The following is a 24,862-nucleotide window of genomic DNA, read 5'->3' on the forward strand; positions in this document are numbered from 1 at the left end:
CTGAGGACACAGTCAAACCTCCAAGTGGCCTTAACGACTTTCTATAAGAATGCAAATGACCAGCTGTCTGCAAGGAGTATAAATTATTATTATTATTATTGTTTATTGATTCGATTTATATGCCGCCCTTTTCCGGAGACTCAGGGCAGCTTACAATGCGTTAAGCCAGTGTTTCTCAACTTTGGAAGCTTGAAGATGGGTGGACTTCAACTCCCAGAATCCCCCAGCCAGCAGCGCTGGCTGGGGGATTCTGGGAGTTGAAGTCCACCCATCTTCAAGCTACAAAGGTTGAGAAACACTGCGTTAAGCAATAGCCTTCATATTTTTGTATATACCTGCTTAGTAGGGCTTTCGGCCTCCCCTAAGCGGTGTTCTTTTTTATACAAAGTCTGCTTATTGCCCCCACAAACCGGGTCCTCATTTTACCTACCTCGAAAGGATGGAAGGCTGAGTCAATCTTGAGCCTGGTGAGATTTGAACTTGTAGTAATTGCAGGCAGCTGGTGTTACTTAACAGCACTTTAGTCTGCTGCGCCACCAAGGCTCTTTTCCCCACCATCCAGTCAGAGCTGAAGAAGCTTCTTGGATGAGAAGCGAAACGTCTTCGAAGAAAAACAAAAAAGTCCAGCTGCTTCTTGAAAAAAGCACCTTTGGGATAACCATGACCTGGATGACCGAGAATCTCCATAGAAATTCTTTACAGACTTCATTTATTCAAAAAAAAGTCCAATCATGTACTTTCTTCCCTCAGGATCTGCCATGGTTCATTTACCTTCAGGCAGTGTTATTTTTCTGCTGACAGGTGCCTGCAGCCGACCTGAGGCAGCTCTGGCTCACCTGAGGCTTTCGTACTTGAAGCAGATCCAGAAAATTCTCTTCTGCCGCCTCTGAAAACCCCATGAAAGCACACCCCATTTTCCCACAATTTGGGGGGGGGAGGAAGGGAGAGAGAGATCTGGACACAGTGCGAGATTTAACAGATTTAACAGATTAACAGAGTTGGAAGGGACCTCGTAGGTCATCTAGTCCAACCACCTGCCCAAGCAGGAGACCCTATACCCGTGATGGCAAACCTATGGCACGCGTGCCACAGGTGGCACGTGGAGCCATATCGGTGGGCACGCGAGCTCAGCTCCGGCGCACATGTGTGTGTTGGCCAGCCAATTTTCGGGCCTTCTGGGCCCATCAGAAGTAGGGAAACAGGCTGTTTCCGGCCTCCGGAGGGCCTCCGGGGGGTGGTGGGGAAGGCCGTTTTCACCCTCCCCAGGCTCCTACAAAGCCTCTGGAGCCTGGGGAGGGTGAAAAACGGGCCTACCAGGCCCACTGTGCCATCGTGTGCCAAAAGCGGGGGGAAGTGTAGGTAGATCACGCACTCATGCAGGGGGGTGGAGCGCATAGAATTATGGGTGTGGACACGTGCGCACGTGACCTCTCCGCACTCCCCCCAAGGTTAGCCATCACTGCCCTACACCATTTCCGACAAATGGCAGTTCAGTCTCTTCTTGAAAGCCTCCAGTGATGACACTCCCACAACTTCTGAAGGAAACTTCTGTTCCATGGGTTGATTGTTCTGTCAGAAAATTTCTCCTCATTTCTAGGTTGATTCTCTCCTTGATCAGTTTCCATCCATTATTCCTTGTCTCGCCTACAGGTGCTTTAGAAAACAGATTGACCCCCCTCCTCTCTGTGGCAGCCCCTCAAATATTGGAAGGCTGCTATCCTGTCTTCCCTGGTCCTTCTCTTCACTAGACTAGCCATGAGAGCACGGCCCTCTCGCGTGGTTTCCAGAGACTCCACAAACTGTGTGCGAGCACACCCCAACCTCACACAGTCTCCCCAGCTTCTGAAAATCGTGTGAGAACGGGACGCGCTTTTGAGAATAGTTGTTGTCGGCCTGTAAGCGAAGGTTGGCATTGTGGCGTGTCAACTTTGACACGTGTGTCCTAGGTTCGCCGTCACTAGGTGTGCGTGGTGACTAGGTGGCCAGTGGCTAAGACACTGAGTTTATGGATCAGAAAGGTTGGCAGTTCGGCGGTTCGAACCCCTAGTACAGATCTCCTGCGTGAGGAGCGGGTTGGACTAGATGACCTCCAAGGTCCCTTCCGACTCTGTTAATGTTATACTGTTATTAAATTTTAATAGGCCAGGGGAAGAAGGCTTTTGGAAAAATGGCACGCTGCCATTTTGGAAATTCTGACAAAAAGGAGTCTCAGATATTTCGGCAATGTAGCTTAGAACGTTACGGATAATGCTCGACTTGCATCCGTTCATTTAGCGACCATTCAAACGTACAATGGCACTGAAAAAAGTGACTTATGACCATTTTTCAGGCTTACGACAGATGTAGCAACCCCATGGTCATGTGATCATAATTCAGACGCTTGGCAACTGACTCACATTTATGACGGTTGCAGGGTCCACTTTTGCGACCTTCTGACAAGCCAAGTCAACGGGGTAAGCCAGATTCACTTAACAACCTTTGTGACTCATTTAACAACCGCAGGAATTCACTTAACAAACGTGGCAAGAAAAGTCGTAAAAATGGGGCGAAGCTCATTTAACCAATGTCTCACTTAAGAACGTGAATTTGATGGCTCCGTTGAGGTCGTAAATTGAGGACTCCCTGTGTAATGGAAATACGGATTTTTGTTTTTTGGGAGGTGTTGGGGTGACAATTACGCAAGTCAATGTTTTCAGCTAATGTATATAAAAAGAGCCGCCTGTTATTTTGCAAGTCGCAATACAGCCTGGGATCAGTGCCAAGAGGAGCAGCAAATATTGGTTAGGTTTATGAACAGGATGAAAAGAAATGCATATAGGCAATGGTGGGATTCAAATAATTTAACAACCGGTTCTCTGCCCTAATGATTTCTTCCAACAACCAGTTCACCAAACTGCTCAGAAAGTTAACAACCGGTTCGGTCGAAGTGGTGCGAACCGGCTGAATCCCACCACTGCATATAGGGCACTGATGGCAAAACTTTTCGGCACCAAATGCCCAAACCAGAACGGACACACGCGTGCGCCAGAGCACTAGAATCCCGAAGATCAACTGGCCGGTGCATCTGCATGAGCCGGCCACCTCGTCTTTGGGTTTCCGGCACATGCATGCCACCGGCCATCTGGTCTTCACACGTGCTGGACTATTCTGCCCCAGCTACGGACCCCAAAGAACGCAGCACACGCAAAGTCCGTTCAAACCTTAGTTTACTAAATAAACCAGTTTTTTACAACAACGGCTGTTAATTAACTGCCTTAACAGCCGCCAAGAATTTAATACTGAAAGCTTACTGTGGTTGGCAGAATGCCCAGAAGCAATTTGCAGGAAGCTGATAAGATAAGCAAGACAAGACACAAAGGTATGTGAACGAAGTTGTTCCCTGCAAATTGCTTCAGTCGGTGTCCCTCCTTAAATAGGCTAAGGGAGTGGCCAATTAGCCCCAAGCCTTATTCTCGAGGAGACCTCCTCCTGAGGAACCACGCCTGCCTTTTGGCAGCTCTGCGCGCCCGTGCATCAAGAAAGAAGCGTGCATGCGCAGAAGCGTCCTGATGACATCGGGGTCGGTGGGCGGAACCTCCCGCCGGTTCTACTACTGGTTCTTCCGAACCAGTCCGAACCAGGGGCAACCCACCACTGATGCTGAAGACCACCTGGCCAGCATGCAAGCACACGTCGGAAACCATAACAGCAGCTGGTGACGGCACACATGCCCACAGAGAGGGCTCTGCGTTTTACCTCTGGCACGCGTGCCATAGGGTCGCCATCACGGATATAGGGAAATAATACTCTTTAATTACAATATAGAACTATGATATGGTATCCGGTGATAGGATCTCATGTTAGTCCTGTATAAATAACTAAGTAAGAACTACAGGTAGTCCTTGGCTTACAATCATAGTTGAGCTCAACATTTCTGGAGTTGCTAAGTGAGACATTTGTTAAGTGAGTTTTGCTCCATATTATGACCTTTCTTGCCACGGTTGTTAAGTGAATCACTGCAGTTGTTAAGCTAGGAACATGGCGGTTTAGTGAATCTGGCTTCCCCGTTGACTTCGCTAACAAATGTCTCACTTAGCAACATAAATTCTGGGCTCAACTGTGGTCGTAAGTCGAGGACTGCCTGTATACTACAGAAATAACAGAATAACAGAGTTGGAAGGGACCTCAGAGGTCATCCAGCAGTGGAGCATTCACAACTTCTGGAGGCAAGTTGCTCCAAATACATAGGTTCCAAAATAAATAAATATCTCATCCAAAGGGAACTTTGATATAGACCCCATTGGTCTATATCAAAATTAATGTTTATTATTTGACTATATTTTTACTCCTGCTTATGCATTGCCTTCCCTTCTGAGTCTTTACGCCATCAGATTTCCAGCAAAACCTGCCATCTGTTAATGATTTACGTTGATTCCTGATTTACGAGGCTGTTCTTGGATGCTCTCGGGAGCATAAATCAATTTGATTTATGTACTGCAGTATATCGATCCGCTGTCATTCTCTGCATGGGTCATAGCTGCCTATGAACACAACATTGTGAACGTAACTAGACAAGTCGGATTTTGCAAATTAATTCATGCATTTAGACATACTTCAAATTTATATATATATATATATATTACGTTGGTTAAGGGCACTTATACTTCCTATTTATGCATTCATATGTAGGTTAGTCCCTTTCATTTATTTGTAAATGTTGTGAATGTTTGTGTATTCGGGTTCTACAAAAAAAAAGTCCACTTTCAATACCTGAAGAGGTGGCCTTTGCACTACTATCATAAACTTCACATTTCAGATGTTGTATATAATACTACTACTAATAATAATGTGTAGTATTACACCAAGAGGTATTAGATCAGTGGTGGGTTCCGCCCGGTTCCGCCGAGCCGGTAGCGGTGACGTTACCGAACTGGTTCTTCCCCCGCCCCCCCCGCCTCCCCACCCACCCCCCGCGTTATTCTTACCTTTTATTTAGCCCCACCCCCAATCTATTGCTGCCTCCTGAGTCCCAGCTGATGGCTAGAGGAGAAAAAACTGTTTAAACTCTTGCCATGGGGCTTCAAAGGGCCGCCCTACAGCTGATCAGTGTTAAAAGAAAACAAATGAGTAGACCGATGCCTGCAAAAATACATGAGTAGACCGGTGCCTGCAAAAATAAATGGGTAGACCGGTGCCTGCAAAAATAAATGGGTAGACTGGTGCCTACAAAAATACATGAGTAGATCAGTGCCTGCAAAAATACATGAGTAGATCAGTGCCTGCAAAAAATAAATGGGTAGACCGGTACAGCTCTGCAAGCAGTTAAAAGCCTGGTAGACCAGTACCTCTGCTAAATCCTAAATAATTGTCACATAATTGACCATCAAGCCACACCCACAAAATAAGCCACGCCCACAGAACCGGTATTAAAAAAATTTAGAACCCACCCCTGTATTAAATGTACCAATAAAGGAGAACATTTGTAGCTCAGGATTTGAAAGGAGGGATCTTTGGTGGCCTCTGAGCTTGGTTGTTTTCTTGCGGACGTTTCATCACCCAACTGCATATCATCATCAGGGCAAGGCGGGCTGGTGTTTTCTCTCTGTTTATATACCATGGCTTGTCCTGTCAATGTTGGTGGGAGTATTCTTGGTGGTTCCTTGATAAGGCTCCCTTCATAGCACTGATGATGTTACCTAGTTTGGATAATCAAATGTCTGCAAGAAAACAACCAAGCTGTTGTGACCTAGACTTCCTGAGTCATTAAAACACACAAGTAGTCCCAAAAACCTCTTTTATTGCAGCAGCTGGGAGTTACGTTCATTCACAGCTGAGTCCCAATTAGTTGCAAAAAGTCCTTCGGGATAATCACCAATCTTTATCTCCCTTGACATGCTGCCAAAGACCTACTTGGCAAAGCCGCACGGAGTCCAGAATCAAACAGAGATGCCGACTGGGAACAGAATTTGTCAGATGTAAATGCCTTATTCTCTAATGTGTAAATAGTATATGAATGGGGTATCAGGGGTTAACTTATTCTTCACTTCTTAATGTATTCATAATTCACCACTCCCACTTATAGCTCCACCCATTGTATATATAAGGAGCCACCTACACCCTTTTCCTTGCTTCTATCTGTGAATATTCAGTGAATATAGAATGCCTATTGTAAATAAAAGGAAGTATATTTAAACCTTCAACTCTCACTAATATTATTGAGTCTGATCCTGAAAATATTGCAACAAGCTGGTAGCAGAGGATGGTTAATTGACTCAATAAAAACTTAAAAATGTCTAAGAAAGATAGGCCCAACACCAGGGCCTACAGCAAAGAAATGGAAACAGAACAAGAAATAATCAACGAATCCACAAACGCAATTTCGAGAGAATCCGAAGAATACACCACTGAAGACGAAGAAATAATAGACGAAAATGATGACCAGGAGGAAATTGAAATAGAGAATAACGAACTCAGGTCAGAGATATTAAAACTATTAAAAAGCCAGAAGAATGATGAAAGCCTCATCGCGAACCTCCAAGAAATGCTGAAGAACAGCGGAGCAGCGAGAGAGAAAAACATCACTAATGAGAAGTCTAAAGACCCAAAAATAGTGAGTGATATGACTGCAGAGAAAGTCATTACGAAGAAGAAAAACAGTGATCCCGCGCGAAATTTTGAATGGCAGCCATCTTGGTTTCAACAGGCCTCCAAGGTGAGCGAAGCAGAGCCAATCAAAATGCTCAATTCAAAATTTCTGGCGCGAAAAACGTTATCAGACAACGAAAATGAAAAAGAAGATTCAAACTCCTCAGAAGAATCAGAATCAGAAAGTGAAGATGACTCAACAAAATCCCAAATAAAATCAGCAATGAAAACACTTTTTGCTGCATTTGGGCCAAAACTAAAAATTACCAAAGAGCCACCGAAGAAGCGAGCGAGCAAGCCGATACCTCAAGACCTGCCCGCTCCCATCCTGACTTCGAAAGCGACGACGCCCGAACCCAGAGAGCCTTGTCGATTCCGCCCTACACCACAGACCGAAGCAAGTGCCAACGCCCCCAAAAGAAAAAGAAGAGCAGCCGCCGTCGTCAGAACTCCCAAGGTCGAACCAGAGACCGACTCGTCTGAAGCAGAGCAGAGCGAGCGAGCCGCAACGGAGAGAACCTTCCACGACGACTTCAAAGAAGAAATGGACAACGCGCATGCGCGAAACTACGCAGACGGTCCGGGAAGACATGAACTGGCGAGAGAACCACGCAGACTCGTTGCGAGCATCCCCATGCCGTTTTGCAATTTTCTACACTTGCGAGACCACGGACTACCTCAGGTCGTAAGTAATGGACAAAATAATGACGGAAATTTACCCAGTGACTTCCCAAAACTAAGGGTTGATGGCATTAACTTGCAAGAATGGTATCAACAGCTACAGGTTGTCTTTATGAAGGAAAATTTACTATTTTTTATCACTAGTCCCCCAAAAAGACCTTGGACTTTAAAAATAGATTGTTTACACCATAGAGCATTTTTCTTAATAATATCTAGTGTGTCTGCTGCAATATATCATAGCATCAAACCTAATCTGACTGTTTCAGAAATTATTCAATGCATGTTTAATTTGTTTCACAGCGATAGTGTGGCTACCACCACAAGAATGTCTAAGGATTTCTTTTCATCTAGAGTGAAACCAGGGGTTTCCATAAGTGAGCATTTAATATCTTTAAACAAAATAAGAGCTGAGCTGCATTTGAGGGGGGAGGTGATTTCAGACCAAACAATGAAAAGTGTTATTATCAACTCACTTGATTCATCATGGGACAGTTTTATGTCACATTTAGACACTATCAATCTAGGATATTTATCCATAGAAAGTCTATCCAATAAATTGATAGCAGAAGACAATTCAAGAAGAAATCGTTCTAGCAATCACACAGAACACAAACCTTATAGGAAAGTAGCTTTCCAAGAAAAATATAATGAAACATTTAAATGTCACAATTGTGGATCCAGGGAACACAATAGAAGAGATTGTCCCAAAATTTCAAAGGAAAGACATAGGTCAGAATATAGGAACAAATACAATTATAGACAATCTTCCATAGATAGACATAGATATAGAAGCCCACCAAATTACAAAGAGAATAGAGGGGGCAGAGATAATTCAAAGGATAGAAAATCTGGTTCACTAAATGGATTAAATAAACAAGACAACACTAAAATACAGCAAAATGAGAACAATAATTGGCTTATTGATTCTGGAGCAACTAATCACACCACTAATAACAAAAATATATTGTCTTCATTTACAGAAGATAAATTTGTAATAAAGGTAGCTAACCAAGAAAAGGTTCAAGTATTAGGCAGAGGAAATGTAACCTTGCCTGGTCTAGGAAAAATAGAGGGGGTATTGTTAATACCTGAAATACCTCATAACATACTAAGTGCCATAAAACTAAGTAGAGATTCTGACATTAATATAGTTTTCTCAAAGGGAAAAGCGACTTTGGAGAAGAATAAAATAAATATAGGCACTGTGATGATTAAAGGAGGCCTACCTTATCTGATAACAAAGGAAAAATGGTTGCATAACATTGATTCAAATATGGAAGATTGTATTGAAGCAGATGATGAAAATATTAGCAACAGTGACAATGATGAATGTAAAATATCTCATGATCACGCAGATGCACACAATAAAAAAAAACCAAAAATAGGTAAACCAATTCATGATGAGTGTGCTCACATCTTACATAGGAAGTTAGGACATGCCAGTTTTCCTGTAGTACAAAAAATGACTGAACACGCAGAAGGTGTCAAAATAAAAAATTGTGAAAACTATTTGGAATGCTCAGTATGTAAATCTACAAAACTAAAAACTAGTCCCAGGCCAAGAAAATCTACTAGATCAACTAACAAAATTTTTGACTTAGTACACATGGACTTAGTTGGCCCATTAACTCCATCAATCACCTATAGAAAACGTTACTTCCTGACAATAGTAGACGATTATAGCCGTTATGGGTTTGTTTATACATTAAAACACAAAGATGAAACCTTTCAAAAATTTAAGGAATTTTACAAACGCATAGAAACACAACACAATATCAAAATAAAACAAATTATGACAGATAGGGGATGTGAATTCATGTCTAAAGAATTCTCCCAATGGTTAAAGGATAGAGGAATGCTACATTACACGTCTAGTCCATTTTCTGCGTTTCAGAACGGGATTGCAGAGAGAAAGAATTCCACATTACAAACCATGATTAGATGCACATTGGAGGATGCTGGCTTAAGCAAACAATTTTGGTCAGAAGCCTTACATTATTCAAATTACACACAAAATAGAACCTGGTCCAGTATTGTAAATAAGACACCATATGAAGTAATGTATAATAGGAAACCGAAATTAGCACACATGCACATATTTGGAGTCACTGCAGACGTACACATACCTAAGCAGTTGAGAAGAAAGGGAGAAAACGTATCCAGAAGACTCAGATTTATGGGATATGAAACTGGCACCAAAGGGTACAGATTCATTGATAATAATAACAAATTTATAGTTTCCAGAACAGCTGTGTTCCATGAACAGGCCAACTGGTCTAAATTACATCTTAATGAAATATTTCCAAATAAATGTAAAGATACAAAATCTCATGAGAAAGAGACCATAGAAAAACAGAATATCAACAAATATAAAAGCAAAACCAAAACTTGGACAAATAGCCAACACAAAATAAAGACAGACACACTAACAAAAAAAGAAGCAAGATATTTGCATGATAACAATAGCAAACCTGAAAGAGTCATTAGAAACAACAGAAATCAAATGCCAAATAAATACAGAGATTACATAATGCATATGGATGGTGAGCCAATAACACCTAATACTTATGAGGAAGTGTTAAAACTCCCTCGTGAAGAAAAAGAAAAATGGGAATTAGCTATGAAAAAAGAGATGGAAAGTTTACAAGGATTAAATGTATTTACACCTGCAATTGCACCTAAAGATAAAACAATTATTGGTACCAGGTGGATATATAAAATTAAGAACTTAGAAGGAGGCAATACTCTATATAAAGCTAGATTAGTTGCACAAGGTTATGCACAGAAATATCCGGAGGACTATACTGACACGTATTCCCCCACTGTAAGAACAGAGAGTGTCAAAACAGCTCTAGTGGTAGCATCAGCACTCAATCTTGATGTATTTCAATATGACATACAGACCGCGTATCTACACGCAAAACTAGATAAGGAAATATACGTAAGAGCACCTCACAGTCAATACACCAACAAAAATGAAATTTGGCTGTTGAACAAGAGTTTATACGGATTAAAACAATCTGGTAAAAGATGGTATGATTGTTTAGTAAAAGTACTTAAGACCATGGATTTCAACGCTACCACTGCTGATAACTGTTTCTTTGTCAAAAAGGGTGATGATTATATTGAATTTGTGTTGATTTATGTAGATGACATTTTATATATAGGAAAACACAAAGAGAGAAGAGAAACTTTTGTAAATAAGTTAAATGAACATTTCTCGTTGAAATCTCTAGGTAAAGTGAACAAATATCTTGGTGTTCAAATTAATAAGACTAGAAGGGGATTCAAACTTACTCAGAGAGATAAGATTATAGAACTTTTAAATAAATGCAATTTAAACAATGCCAAACCCTGTGATACTCCTATGCAAACTGATTTTCTTAGAAATACTGATGAATCTTCCCCTGAATTCAAGGATAACACGTTTTATAGATCAATCATAGGTTCACTTCTTTATATATCTAATTGGACTAGACCAGATATCGCCTTACCACTCAATTTATTATCCAGACACGTCAGCAAACCAACAATGTATCACTGGGAAGCTGTTAAAAGAATTTTAAGATATCTGAAAAGTACCTTAGATTTTTGCTTAGTATTAGAACCTAGTGATAATAAAGAACCAAAGCTTGCATGTTATGCAGATGCGGACTGGGCTGGAGACACATCATGCAGAAAAAGTACATCTGGTTATATTTTTCTCTTAAATGACTGTCCAGTTTACTGGTATACTGGTAAACAAGAACTAGTAGCCACTTCAACGACAGAAGCGGAATATGTTTGTTTATCCAAAGCTGCAAATAACCTTGTATGGTTTAATGATTTAATTTCAGATGTTTGGAAAAAACCTGCTTTGCCTTTTGTCATGCATGAAGACAATAAAGCGGCCATTGAAATATCTAGATCTGATGCCATTGGACAAAGGTCCAGGCATATAGATATAAAATTTAAACATGTGAGGCAATTATCTCAGGATGGATTTATTAAAGCAGTGCATTGTGATACTTCAGAACAATTAGCTGACATATTGACAAAGCCTTTACCTTCTAAGCAACACAAATATTTAACATCTAAATTGTATGTCTTGTATTGTCCTGAATCTGAATGTAATTGGTGTTGTATAACGAATCGGCATTTAGAGGGGGATTTGTCAGATTTAATTTAATTTAATTTAATTTCGAATTTATATACCGCCCTTCTCCCTGAGGACTCAGGGCGGTGTACAGCCAAGATAAAAAACATAGAATACAAATATTAAAACATTTAAAAATATATATAAAATTTGGCCCAAAAAATTAAAATCGCAGACTAATTAAAAGGATTTAAAAATTTTAAAAATTTCTTCTTAAGCCAACCCGGCTTGCTGAAAAAGATAGGTTTTCAGGGAACGACGGAAGGCATTGAGGTCCTGGATTCTTCTTATCTCCGTGGGCAACTGATTCCAGAGGGTGGGAGCCCCCACAGAGAAAGCCCTCCCCCTGGGGGCCACCAGCCTACATTGTTTGGCTGATGGCACCCTGAGGAGGCCCTCTCTGTGGGAGCGCACGGGTCGATGGGAGGTCATCGGTAGCAGCAGGCGGTCTCGGAGATAGCTAGGCCCTATGCCATGGAGCGCTTTAAAGGTGATAACCAACACCTTGAAGCGCACCCGGAAGACCACCGGGAGCCAGTGCAGCTCGCGCAGGAGTGGTGTTACATGGGAGCGCCATGTTGCTCCCATCACTACCCGCGCTGCTGCATTCTGGACCAGCTGGAGCCTCCGGGTGCTCTTCAAGGGGAGCCCCATGTAGAGAGCGTTACAGTAGTCAAGGCGAGAGGTGACGAGGGCGTGAGTGACTGTGCACAGGGAATCCCGATCAAGAAAGGGCCGCAACTGGCGAATCAGGCGAACCTGATAAAAGGTCCCCCTGGTAACAGCCGTCAGATGTTCCTCCAAAGACAGCTGCCTATCCAGGAGGACTCCCAGATTGCGAGCCCTTTCAGTGGGGGCCAAAGACTCGCCCCCAATAGTCAGTGATGGAGTCAACTGACTATATCGGGATGCCGGGAGCCACAGCCACTCAGTCTTGGAAGGGTTGAGCCTGAGCCTGTTCCTCCCCATCCAGATCCGCACAGCCTCCAGGCACTGGGACATCACTTCAAGGGCATCGTTGGGGTGGCCTGGGGTGGAGATGTACAGCTGGGTGTCATCAGCGTACTGGTGGTATCTCACCCCAAAGCCACGGATGATCTCGCCCAGTGGCTTCACATAAATGTTGAACAGAAGGGGCGAGAGGACCGATCCCTGCGGCACTCCACAAATGAGAGGCCTCGAGGTCGACCTCTGCCCCCCTGCCAACACAAACTGCGACCGGTCGGAGAGAAAGGAGGAGAACCACCGTAACACGGTGCCTCCCACCCCCAACTCTTCCAGCCGGTGCAGCATGATACCATGGTCGATGGTATCAAAAGCCGCTGAGAGATCTAATAGGACCAGAACAGAGGAATAACCCCTGTCCCGAGCCCTCCAGAGATCATCGACCAACGCGACCAATGCCGTTTCCGTGCTGTGCCCAGACCTGAAACCTGACTGGAACGGATCCAGATAGGATGTTTCCTCCAGGAATTGTGGAAACTGTTGCGCGACCACACTCTCAACAACCTTCGCAATGAAGCGAAGGTTGGAGACAGGACGATAGTTAGCCAATATTGCTGGATCCAGGGACGGCTTCTTGAGGAGAGGCCTCACACCGCCATGTAAATGCCTTATTCTCTAATGTGTAAATAGTATATGAATGGGGTATCAGGGGTTAACTTATTCTTCACTTCTTAATGTATTCATAATTCACCACTCCCACTTATAGCTCCACCCATTGTATATATAAGGAGCCACCTACACCCTTTTCCTTGCTTCTATCTGTGAATATTCAGTGAATATAGAATGCCTATTGTAAATAAAAGGAAGTATATTTAAACCTTCAACTCTCACTAATATTATTGAGTCTGATCCTGAAAATATTGCAACAGAATTAACAATGTTGCTTTCCTGCAAAGGGCCCACGTGCCTTTGCTCCTCTTTTAAGCCTTATGGGAGGGGCCAGTCATCTCCAGGCCTTACTCCCAAGTCGTCCCTTTTGTTTTAACTGTTCTTGCCTTCTGGCAGCTCTGCACATGCACGCACTAGGAACACGCTCCTCCTGTTCCTCTGCCTCTCTGATGTCCGACTCTGGAGGCTGTGGAGTCCACGCATAACTCCCAAATGGCCCTAGCCCCATCTCTGCCTCCGATGCAGAGCCCTCGTCTGGGCCTTCCCCAGACTCCAGGACTGGCCCATGTTCCTCCCCAGCCTCCTCACTGTCTGACTTCGCTGCCAGCTCCACAGGCTGCTGGCGGAGCACAACACATGCTCAGAGAGCACCAAATCCCTCCCAGAACTAGATATAATGGGGTGCAGCTAGAGAGTAGATTTCAGTCAACCTTAGGAGGAAGATCTTGATGGTTTTCTTAATTACGGAGACGATTCTTTGTCTTTCAGAGGTCTCAAAATAGAAAACGAATGAAAATGCATGGCAAGGTAGAAGGGCCATAAGAGTTTGGACTAGACAACCAAGCCTCTGATTTCATAATTCAGAGAAGGAATAGTACTACTTCTAAGTCTATGATTTTATAATTCTGCAGGTAGTCCTCGGCTTACAACAGTTCATTTTTTTTTTTAATTTTGATTTATATGCCGCCCTTTTCCGGAGACTCAGGGTGGCTTACAATGCGCTAAGCAATAGCCTTCATTCTTTTGTATATTTATACAAAGTCAGCTTATTGCCCCCACAACTGGGTCCTCAATTTACCTACCTTAGAAAGGATGGAAGGCTGAGTCAACCTTGAGCCTTGGCGACATTTGAACCTGCAGTAATTGCAGGCAGCTGGTCTTAATAACCAGCTTAATAACAGGGTGCCTTAGACCACTGTACTACCAAGGCTCTTACCAAGGATTTAGCGATCATTCGAAGTTGCAATGGCTAAGTGAGTCATTTGTGAAGTGAGTTTTGCCCCGTTTTACGACCTTTCTTGCCACTGTTGTTGAGCGAATCACTGCAGTTGGTAAGTGAGGAACATGGTTGTTAAGTGAATCTGACTTCCCCATGGACTTTTAGTTTGTAGAAAGTCGCAAAAGGCAATCACGTGATCGTGGGACACTGCAACCGTCATAACTATGAGTCGGATCCCAAGCATCTGAATATTGATCATATGACCAGGGGGCTGCTGCACTGGTCGTAAGTGTGAAAAACGGTCATAAATCACTTTTTATAATGTCGTTGTAACTTTGAATGGTCACTAAACGAACTGTTGTAAATCAAGGACTACTTATACTAGAGCTATAGGCTAGATTACGGAATCCAAAAGCACCCTAGAAGAAGAAGGCAGTCAATTTAGATTGGCAATATTTGCTAATTTCAGAAGTGAGAAATTTACTGTCGTGTTATTTCATCTCCTTCAAGCACAGATGTTCCGAAACACCATTAGAGGTATAACTAAATCCATGCAAAGTGATAAAATCAATTTATTTTTTTTAAACAAGGTTTTAAATTGGGTTTGTTTGTTTGCTTTTCAGAGTACGCTCGATTTGAGGCTAAAATCCATGATCTGCGCGAACAGATGATGAATCACAGCATGAGTTCCGGGTCAGGCTCGCTGCGAACCAATCAAAAGCGTTCTCTCTATGTCAGGTAGGCGGTCCAAATGCTGCCATTGGCCGGTGACCCATGGTGGGTGGAAACTACATCCAAAATGGCGCATCGTCTTCTTTGATTTCTTTTTGAAGTTGTAGAAATGGAGCAGAAAGAAATGGAAAGGGCTGTTGTTTAAACAGGAAAAATAATCGAACGAACAAAGAGATGTCAACTTTTCCCCTTCTTTTTTTTTTTTAGAATTTTTTTTTTATTTTTAAACAAAACATAAAACATAAATCCATCATCCATTACAATTGCAAACAGTGTGTCGGTCGGTTACAAGTCTTTTGTGCTTCATCCCCATATTCATAATTAACTAATTATCTAATTTCTCAGATTAATAAGTATCCTCATTTATCATTTAATTAAACTATGGCTTTATCATTTCTTAAAAATTATTTTCAGATATTGTATTATAACATTCATTTCTTATTTCATATTTCATTTCCATGTTTTAGTCTCTAGCCATTGATAAAATAAATCCCATATCTTATAATATTGTTTAACTTCTTGTTCTCCAATTTCAAATGTCAATTTACTCATTTCAGCACATTCCATGATCTTCCTAATAACTTCGTCTTGAGTTGGTACTTTCTCATTTTTCCAATTTTTAGCAAACACAATTCTAGCCGCTGTTAAAACATTTACAATCAAATATCTCAATTCTAAGTTTTCCCCTTCTTGAATTATTATAGGTAGTCCTCAACTTACGACCACAATTGAGCCCAAAATTTCCCTTGCTAAGTGAGACAGCTCTTAAGTGAGTGTTGCTCCATTTTATACCTTTCTTGCCATAGTTGTTAAATGAATCACTGCAGTCATTAAGTTAGTCACTTAGTTAAGATATTTATCTGGTCATTTGCATTCTTTTTAGAGAATCGTTGAGGCCACTTGGAGGTTTATCTGTGTCCTCAGGGTCACCCGAGCAATGCAAATGGGCATGGAGCCCCCCCAGAACTGTTGGAAGGACCATGCCACGGAGCTGTGCTTCCTGTAGGACACCCTCCGTCTTGCTTCCCTCCAACCGCTGAATACCGTCACTCCAAACTGAAGCGCAAATGGTTCCCGCATTCTGCAAATTTCTCTGGAAATTCGGATTTCCAGAAAAATTGCAGACCATAGGAACCACTTACACCTCAGCCTGAAATGCAGGCAACACAAACCCATCCTCCAACAGCCCGCGCTCCACCTCTGTCTCTCTCTGTTTTTCTCTCTGCCAGCTCCATTCCCTCTTCCCCCTCGTAGCTCCCAGGTTGCCTTGATGCTGACCCTGACTCCCACACCTCCTCCTCCTCCTCCTCTGATTCGGCAGCTGGACGGGCCGGCGGCCACAGGCAGGGCCGGATTTTCCTATAGGCTAACTAGGCTTCAGCCTAGGGCCTCAAGATCAAGAGGGGCCTACATTCAAATTGTTAGCAAAATTAAAATTACACTTTCACTATAGGTGAAAGGGCCTCATAAGTGGAATAGCCTAGGGCCTCTTTTCATCTAAATCCAGCCCTGCCCACAGGCCACAACGACTCTCTAAAAAGAAGAGCCTGGATAGCTCTGCAGACAAGGCACTGCAATTTAACACCAGCTGTCTGCAATTAAAGTAAGTTCGAATCTCGCCAGGCTCAAGGTTGACTCAGCCTTCCATCCTTTCTAAGGGAGGTAAATTGAGGACCCAGTTTGTGGGGGCAATAAACTGACTTTGTATAAAATATACAAAAGTATGAAGGCTATTGCTTAACGCACTGTAAGCCGCCCTGAGTCTCCGGAGAAGGGCGGCATATAAATCAAATTAAAACAAAAAACAAAAAAAACCCATAAGTTTTCAGTGATTTACAGAATTTCATCAGGGTGGAAACTATTTTGATTTGATTTATATGCCGCCCTTCTCCGGAGACTCAGGGCGGCTTACAATGCGTTAAGCAATAGCCTTCATACTTTTGTATATTTTATACAAAGTCAGCTTATTGCCCCCACAATCTGGGTTCTCATTTTACCTACCTTAAAAAGGATGGAAGGCATGAGTCAACCTTGAGCCTGGTGAGATTTGAACTTGCAGTAATTGCAGGCAGCTGATGTTAATAACAGTGCTTTAGTCTGCTGCGCTACCAGGGCTCAGGAAACCATACCGCTCTCTGGGGCAATAATTCTTCCAGAGAGTAGGCACCATGTCCGACACAGCCTGTTGATAAATGACATCGTTTAATTGATGGAAGCAGAAGCAGGCTGACTCCACTAGAACTTCTAGCTGTAAAAGTGTAACCAATTATCCAGAGAATTGGTGGATCTACTTACTTGAGATGTGTTAAGCAGGAGTTAGGTAGCCATAATGATTGCATCTGCACTTCTTCACCGTGTGTAGGATGCTGAACTCAATGGCCTAAAATCGTTCCTTCTAGCTCTGTTTCTATAAATTAAGGAATCTTAATTTCCCTTGAGTGAGGAGTGTGGTATAGCAAGATAGAAAAGAACATTTTCTTCCCCAGAGGCATAGTTCTAGAAAGCAGAATAACGGAATAATAGACTTGGAAGGGATCTTGGAGGTCTTCTATACAACCCAAGCAGGTTTTTTTTTTCCATATTTGCTTTTTGGATTTGTAAGGACTAAAAATAATAAATACTCAAGCAGGAAACCCTATACCTGTTGTGGCCCGTCAGCGGGCTGTGCAGATTGTAGCTGATTCCAACAACAAGGATGCTGGTGTGGTGCTGCGACAGCAGCCTGTTCAGCTGGCGCTCGAGTCGGACAGTGAGGAGGCTGGAGAAGATGTGGTGCCAGAGGCAGGGATTCAGCCAGGGCCTTCAGAACCTCCAGAAGCTCCTTTAAGTGAAGAGGACGAAGAGGAGGAGCCTCTTCTCAATGCACGGGCGCGCAAAGCTGCCAAAAGGCAGGAGTGGCTCCTCAGGAGGAGGTCTCCTCGAGAGTAAGGCTTGGGGCTAATTGGCCACTCCCTTAGCCTATTTAAGGAGGAACACCGACTGAAGCAAGTTGTAGGGAACAACTTTAGTTCACTCTACTTCGCATCTGGATTCACTGCAAAATTGTTTCTGGGCTTTCTGCCAACTCTAGTAAGACGGTGATTACCTTATCTTAGAATTCTGGTAGGCTGTTAAGACAGTTTATTAACAGCTTTTGGTTGATAAAGACTAAGTTATTTGAGTAAAATAAGATTTGTATAGAGTTTGTGTGTGCTGCGTTCTTTGGGGTCCGTAGCTGGGGCAGAACAGTATCGATGTTGGCAAACCTTTTCGGCACACACATACATGCCGGAAATTGGAAGAGCAGCTGCCCGGTGCGCATTTCAGACAAATGTTTTTTTTTTAAATATACTTTATTAGTTTTATGGTTAAAAACATCAAATCTCTACTAAAATCAGAAGTGCAGTGTTTGTATATATTTACAAAATATACATCAGGTATACTTCACACTTAAATTGCAAGAAATAAGCATACCCTGACATCATGATTTTATCCTATTGTTTAACCATTCGTACCACTTTCCCCATACTACATGGTGTTTGGATTTCTCATCGTTATTTAGCTCATTCGTTAGTTTTGACATTTCTGCGCACTCTAAAATTTTATTTATTAATATTTCCTCTGGTGGTATGGTTTTATCTTTCCAAAATTTCGCATAAACTAATCTGGCCGCTGTTGTTATATGAATTATAAGTTGAATTTTATCTTTGGTAAACCCACCCCTGATTATTCCCAAAAGAAATATTTCAGGGGATAAATCTAATTCCTCTTCAATTATTTCCCGTAACCAATTTCGAATTCTAGACCAAAACCTTTTTATCTTTGAGCAGGTCCACCACATATGATAGAAGGTGCCGACATCCTTACCGCACTTCCAACAAGTTGCTGAAGCATTAGAGAACATTTTCGCTAATCTGTCTGGCGCTAGATGCCATCTGTGGAGCATCTTATAATGATTTTCCCTGTATGTTGCTGCTTTGGTCATTTTATAATTTCTGTTCCAGGCCACTTCCCAATCATTAAAATTTAAACTATATCCAATGTTTTTTTCTGGTTTCTGGCTATATCCTCTGCCCTGTCCTCATCTAATAGAAGATTGTATATTTTTGCTAACATTTTCTTTTCCACCCCCAGCGTAATTTTGTCTAAATTTCTATACTTTGCTTCTATGCCATATTGATCCCTATCCTTCTGGTACCTTGAATTTATCTGTAAATAATTCCACCAGTCTAGGTTAAAGCCTTGGTCTCTCACTGTGTCCAGGGATTTAAGATTCCCGTGTTCATCTAATATATCTTTATATGTGCCAAATTTTAAAATGCATTTCAGAGAAATGTTTATCCTATCTCTTGTTAAAAACCTCCAATGTTGGAGCACCCACAAGTTCTGAAGGCAAATCGTTCCACTCATTCATTGTTCTGTTGTCAGGAAATTTCTCCTTAGTTCTAGGTTGCTTCTCACCTTGATTAGTTTCCACCCATTGCTTCTTCTCCTGCCTTCTGGTGCTTTGGAGAATAGGTTGATCCCAGTGGTGAAATCCAATTTTTTTTTTACTACCGGTTCTGTGGGCATGGCTTGGTGGGCGTGTTGTGGCTTGGTGGGCGTGGCAGGGAAAGGATACTGCAAAATCCCCATTCCCTCCCCACTCCAGGGGAAGAATTCTGCAAAATCTCCATTCCCACCCCACTCCAGGGAGAAGGATATTGCAAAATCTCCATTCCCACCCCACTCTGGGGCCAGCCAGAGGTAGCATTTGCCAGTTCTCCAAACTGCTCAAAATTTCCAACTACCGGTTCTCCAGAACCTGTCAGAACCTGCTGGATTTCACCCCTGCTCTCAAGAATCTTCTCCATACTATTTCCATAGCAAGGAAGATAAAGCAGAAATGGTTAAATTGAATAGCAATAGCACTTAAGACTTATATACCACTTCACAGTGCTTTATAGCCCTCTCTAAGCAGTTTACAGAGTCAGCCTATTGCCCTCAACAACCTGGATCCTCATTTTACCCACCTTGGAAGGACAGAAGGCTGAGTCAACCTTGAGCCCGATGAGATTCGAACTGCCAAATTGCAGGCAGCCAGCAGGCAGCAGAAATAGCCTGCAGTACTGCACTCTAACCACTACGCCACCGAGACTCGTGTACTCTATTTAAATACTTTATTCAAAGAGGAAAATATGTTCTTATTTGGATATCACATTTGGAATTGGTGCTTCTGAAGAAAAAAAAATGAAACGTTGATCTTGGTTTTGTTGATTAGAAAGATTTGGCGTTATAGAAATGGCCAGTTTTATATTTTAATATGTAAAAGCAAAAAGTTGAGGCTGGAGTGTGTTTATTTTGTACGGTGCTAAGAATAGTTGGAAGTCAGTGCCCCCCTTTTCTTTCTTTTTCTCTTCCCCCTTGTATCTCGCACCCCCTTTTCCCTGCTCCCTTTCCCCCTATTTTTTTTTCTTCTTTTCTTTTTGTATTTTATACAATAATTTTTTTAAAAAATGAACTATTAAAAAAAAAAGAACCTTCTCCAATTTCACAACTTGGAAGCATCCATTCTCCGGCACTCAGCCTTCCTGATGGTCCAACTCTCCCTAATACATTTTTTACTGGGTTCCTAGCTCTTTGTTGTTAGTTGCAAAGTCATGTCCTACCCATCGCGACCCCATGAACAATGTTCCTCCAGGTCTTCTTGTCCTGTACTATCCTCTGGAGTCCATTTAAGCTCAGACCGACTGCTTCAGTGACTCCATCCAGCCACCTCGTTCTCTGTTGTCCCCTTCTTCTTTTGCCCTCAATCGTTCCCAGCATGAGGCTCTTCTCCAGTGAGTCCTTCCTTCTCATTAGGTGGCCAAAGCATTTGAGTTTCATCTTCAGGATCTGGCCTTCGAAAGAGCAGTCAGGGTTGATCTCCTCTAGGACTGACCGGTTTGATCGCCTTGCAGTCCAAGAGACTCGCAGGAGTCTTCTCCAGCACCAGAGTTCAAAGGCCTCCATTCTTTGGCACTCAGCCTTCCTTATGGTCCAACTTGCACAGCCATCCATTGCAACTGGGAAAACCATCGCCTTGACTATACGCACTTTTGTTGGCAGGGTGATGTCTCTGCTTTTTAGTATACGCTGTCTAACTTAGCCATAGCTCTAGCTCTGTTGCCCCTTTAATATCTCTTCCTAGGCTTTCATTTGGAAAGACCTGTTCCTTCTGCTGTTTTTGGTTCAAGCACCTTGATGATTAGGGATGGAGGGAAGGCAAATTTCAGCGGCATCACCTTTTCCCTGCAGTGATGATGTGCTCATGGTGGAACTAATTCAGTTGATGACCTTACATAGATCCAATTAAGCCCGGGCTTTTAAGAATATGTCAGCATGACGAAGGGGACCCAGTTGGGAGGAAAACACTGCAGCTTTAGAGGGAAGATTAATTGTGTTATTTTGGCTGGTGGTGGATGGGGAGGGTCAGGAGAATTAATCAGCAGTGGTTCTCGAAAGCATTAGTAGAGCAGAACGTGATTAACTGAACACTGCCCATTGAGGGGGTAAGGCAAGCAAACTTTGGGAGAATCTGTCTAAGGCAGATCCGTCTCTCAACCTTAACAGAATGACAAAGTTGCAAGGGACCTTGGAGGTCTTCTAGTCCAACCCCCTGCTCATTGGGCCTGGTGGCTCAGCAGACTGATAGCATTGTGATTAACACCAGCTGTCTGCAATTACTGTAAGTTCGAATCTCGCCAAGGCTCAAGGTTGACTCAGCCTTCCATCCTTTCTAAGGTAGGTAAATTGAGGACCCAGTTTGTGGGGGGCAATAAGCTGACTTTGTATAAATATACAAAAGTATGAAGGGTATTGCTTAACGCATTGTAAGCCGCCCTGAGTCTCCGGAGAAGGGCGGCATATAAATCAAATTTTTTAAAAAAAGGAGGAAACCTTGTTACAATTTCAGACAAATGTTGTCCAATTTCTTCCTTGAAAACCTCCAGTGATGGAGCACCCACAACTTCTGAGGGAAAGCCGCTGATTATTTGTTCTGTTGGGAAATCTCTCCTTATTTCTAGGTAGATTCACTCCTTGATGAGTTTCCATCCATTGCTTCTTGTCCTGTTCAGGGGCTTTGGAAAATAAGGTGGACCCCCTCTTCTTTGTGCCAGTCCCTCAAATATTGGAAGTCTGTTATCCTATCACCCCTAGTCCTTCTTTTCATTCAACTAGCTAAAGGTAAAGGTTCCCCTTGCATATATGTGTTAGTTATTCCCGACTTTAGGGGCCACTGCTCATCTCCGTTTCAAAGCCGAAGAGCCAGCGCTGTCCGAAGACGTCTCCGTGGTCATGTGGCCTGCATGACTCAATGCCAAAGGCGCACGGAGCGCTGTTACCTTCCCATCAAAGGTGGTCCCTATTTTTCTACTTGCATTTTTTACGTGCTTTCGAACTGCTAGGCTGGCAGAAGCTGGGAGAAGTAATGGGAGCTCACCCCGTTACACGGCACTAGGGATTCGAACCGCTGAACTGCCGACCTTTCAACTAACAAGCTCAGCTGAGCCACCGCGTTCCTTCTTTAAACTAGACATACCCAAATTCCTGCAACTGAACTTTATCTACCAAACTTTAACTACCAAAACCAGGTTAGGAGACATCCTCAGCTCTGGACCTGTCTAATTTTTTGAAGGCAAGTTGTTCCACTGATTAATTGTTCTAACTGTCAGGAAATTTCTCCTTAGTTCTAGGTTGCTTCTCTCCTTGATTAGTTTCCACCCATTGCTTCTCGTTCTGCCTTCAGGTGCTTTGGAGGATAGCTTGACTCCCTCTTCTTTGTGGCAGCCCCTGAAATATTGGAAGACTGCTATCATGTCACGTCTAGTCCTTCTCTTCGTTAAACTAGAGACATACCCATTTCCTGCAAATATTCACTGTATGGTTTAGCCTTGTAGTACCATGGACTGATTCCGTGGAGTGGGGTTTTTCTGTGGACTGGAGGGGGTGTGGTTTCGCATGCTGCCTGTATCCCGTGGATGGGGCTGTGTGTTGTGATTCCGACCCCCAAGGCCGACTTATCGGAGGGAGAAGGCTCTGAACATGAAGGAGAGGAGTTGGCCAGGCCTCCCTCTCCAGGACCCTCCTCTCTGGCAATGCCTCAGGTGTCTCCCGTAGGAGAAGAGATTGGCCAGGAGCCAGGTATCTCCTCGCAGTCGGACAGTGACGGAGATAAGTCTTGGCTGGATCCATGCCAGCGTCGGAGAGACAGGTGCACACAGCAGAAAAGGAGGCGTGCTAGAGATTAAGCTGAGTCACTGGACCACACCCCACAGGGGATAAAAGAGGGTGAGGTGGCCATTCAGACTCTGTGACGGACAAAACTAACTACTAGCGAGTCACATTGTATCTTTGAAACAACGTTATCTGCCTTGGATTTAATACGGACTGGACTTGACAATTCTTGAACTGTGTGTATCTTGTTTGGGTTTATCTGATGGAGGAACAACCCCTCCCTCTATGAGTAAAGTTCTTGGCAAGCAGCTACTGGGTTGCTGCCAATCCTCTTATTGAAAGAATTTGTTGTCTGCCAGTTTTATTTAACCCCTGGCTATCTGTTTGTGTGCGTGTGTGAGACGGGGACAGAACACTGTGCTTGTTTGCATGGCCTGATTTCTGACGTGCCATGGACTGGGTGTTGGGGACCCCTGGTTTAGCCTACAGCTGCCCTAATCATCCTTGTTGCTCTTCTCTGTACAGTTTCTAGAGTCTCGACATCTCTTTTGTATTGTGGTGACCAGAAGTGAATTCAATATTCCAGGTTTGGTCTTACCAAGGCATTATAGCTCTAGGCATGGTGGTTGGGGAATTCTGGGAGTTGAAGTCCACCCTCCTGAAAGTTGCCAAGGTTGAGAAACACTGGTCTAAGCTTCATATACTTTCATTCTGTGCTAAGGCAACCTCTCTTGGTACTGGGGAGCTTTCCATGGTGCTGATTTTTACCATGATTTAGGACTCAGGCTCCAATCCTTGGATCATCAGAGGTGTATACAGTATACAGGTAATCCTCAACTTTCAGTCACAATTGAGCTGAACATTTCCATTGCTAAGTGAGATATCTGTTAAGTGTGTTTTGCTCCATTTTATGGTCTTTCCTGCCAGAGCTGTTAAGCGAATCACTGCAGCTGTTAAGTTAGTAACACAGTTGTTAAGTGAATCTGACTTCCCTCGTTGACTTTGCTTTTTGGAAGCTGGCTAGGAACATTGCAAATATCAGTCAAAGGACACTGCAACCATCGTAAATACATGCTGAGTGCCAAGCTCCCAAATTTTGATCATGTGACTATGAGGATGTTGGGACAATCATAAGAGCACAGTCATAACCACTGACTAGACCAAACTTCTCCTCTCCTGTCTTCTCTCCTCTCCTCTCCTGTTCCATTCCATTCCATTCCATTCCATTCTCTATTCTCTTCCTTTCCCTTCCCTTCCCTTCCCTTCCCTTCCCTTCCCTTCCCTTCCCTTCCCTTCCCTTCCCTTCCCTTCCCTTCCCTTCCCTTCCCTTCTCTTCTCTTCTCTTCTCTTCTCTTCTCTTCTCCTCTCCACTCCACTCCACTCCACTCCACTCCACTCCACTCCACTCCACTCCACTCCCCTTCCCTTCCCTTCTCTTCTCCCTTCCTTCTCTCCCTCTCTCCTCCTCTTCTCTTCTCTTCTCCTCTCCTCTCCTCTCCCTTTCCCTTCTCTTCTCCCTTCCTTCTCTCCCTCTCTCCTTCTCTTCTCTTCTCTTCTCCTCTCCTCTCCTCTCCCCTTCTCTTCTCCCTTCCTTCTCTCCCTCTCTCCTCCTCTTCTCTTCTCTTCTCTTCTCTTCTCTTCTCTTCTCTTCTCTTCTCTTCTCTTCTCTTCCCTTCCCTTCC

General features: G+C 43.2%; 1 protein-coding gene across 2 annotated transcripts in view; it reads left to right on the forward strand.

Annotated features, from left to right (window-relative positions):
- Nucleotides 1-24,862, forward strand: part of DLG2 (discs large MAGUK scaffold protein 2) — a 1,162,532-nt gene that overhangs the window by 1,058,107 nt on the left and 79,563 nt on the right. For both annotated transcript variants that reach the window (XM_070942955.1, XM_070942956.1), the window contains one exon: nt 14,897-15,011. In XM_070942955.1, the coding sequence (XP_070799056.1) occupies nt 14,897-15,011 (115 nt within the window). The remainder of the gene's footprint in view (nt 1-14,896; nt 15,012-24,862) is intronic.

The sequence above is a fragment of the Pituophis catenifer genome, unplaced genomic scaffold (genome assembly GCF_029215685.1).
Source record: "Pituophis catenifer annectens isolate HBS135680 unplaced genomic scaffold, rPitCat1.0.hap2 SCAF_4, whole genome shotgun sequence".
Taxonomy (NCBI): Eukaryota; Metazoa; Chordata; class Lepidosauria; order Squamata; family Colubridae; genus Pituophis; species Pituophis catenifer.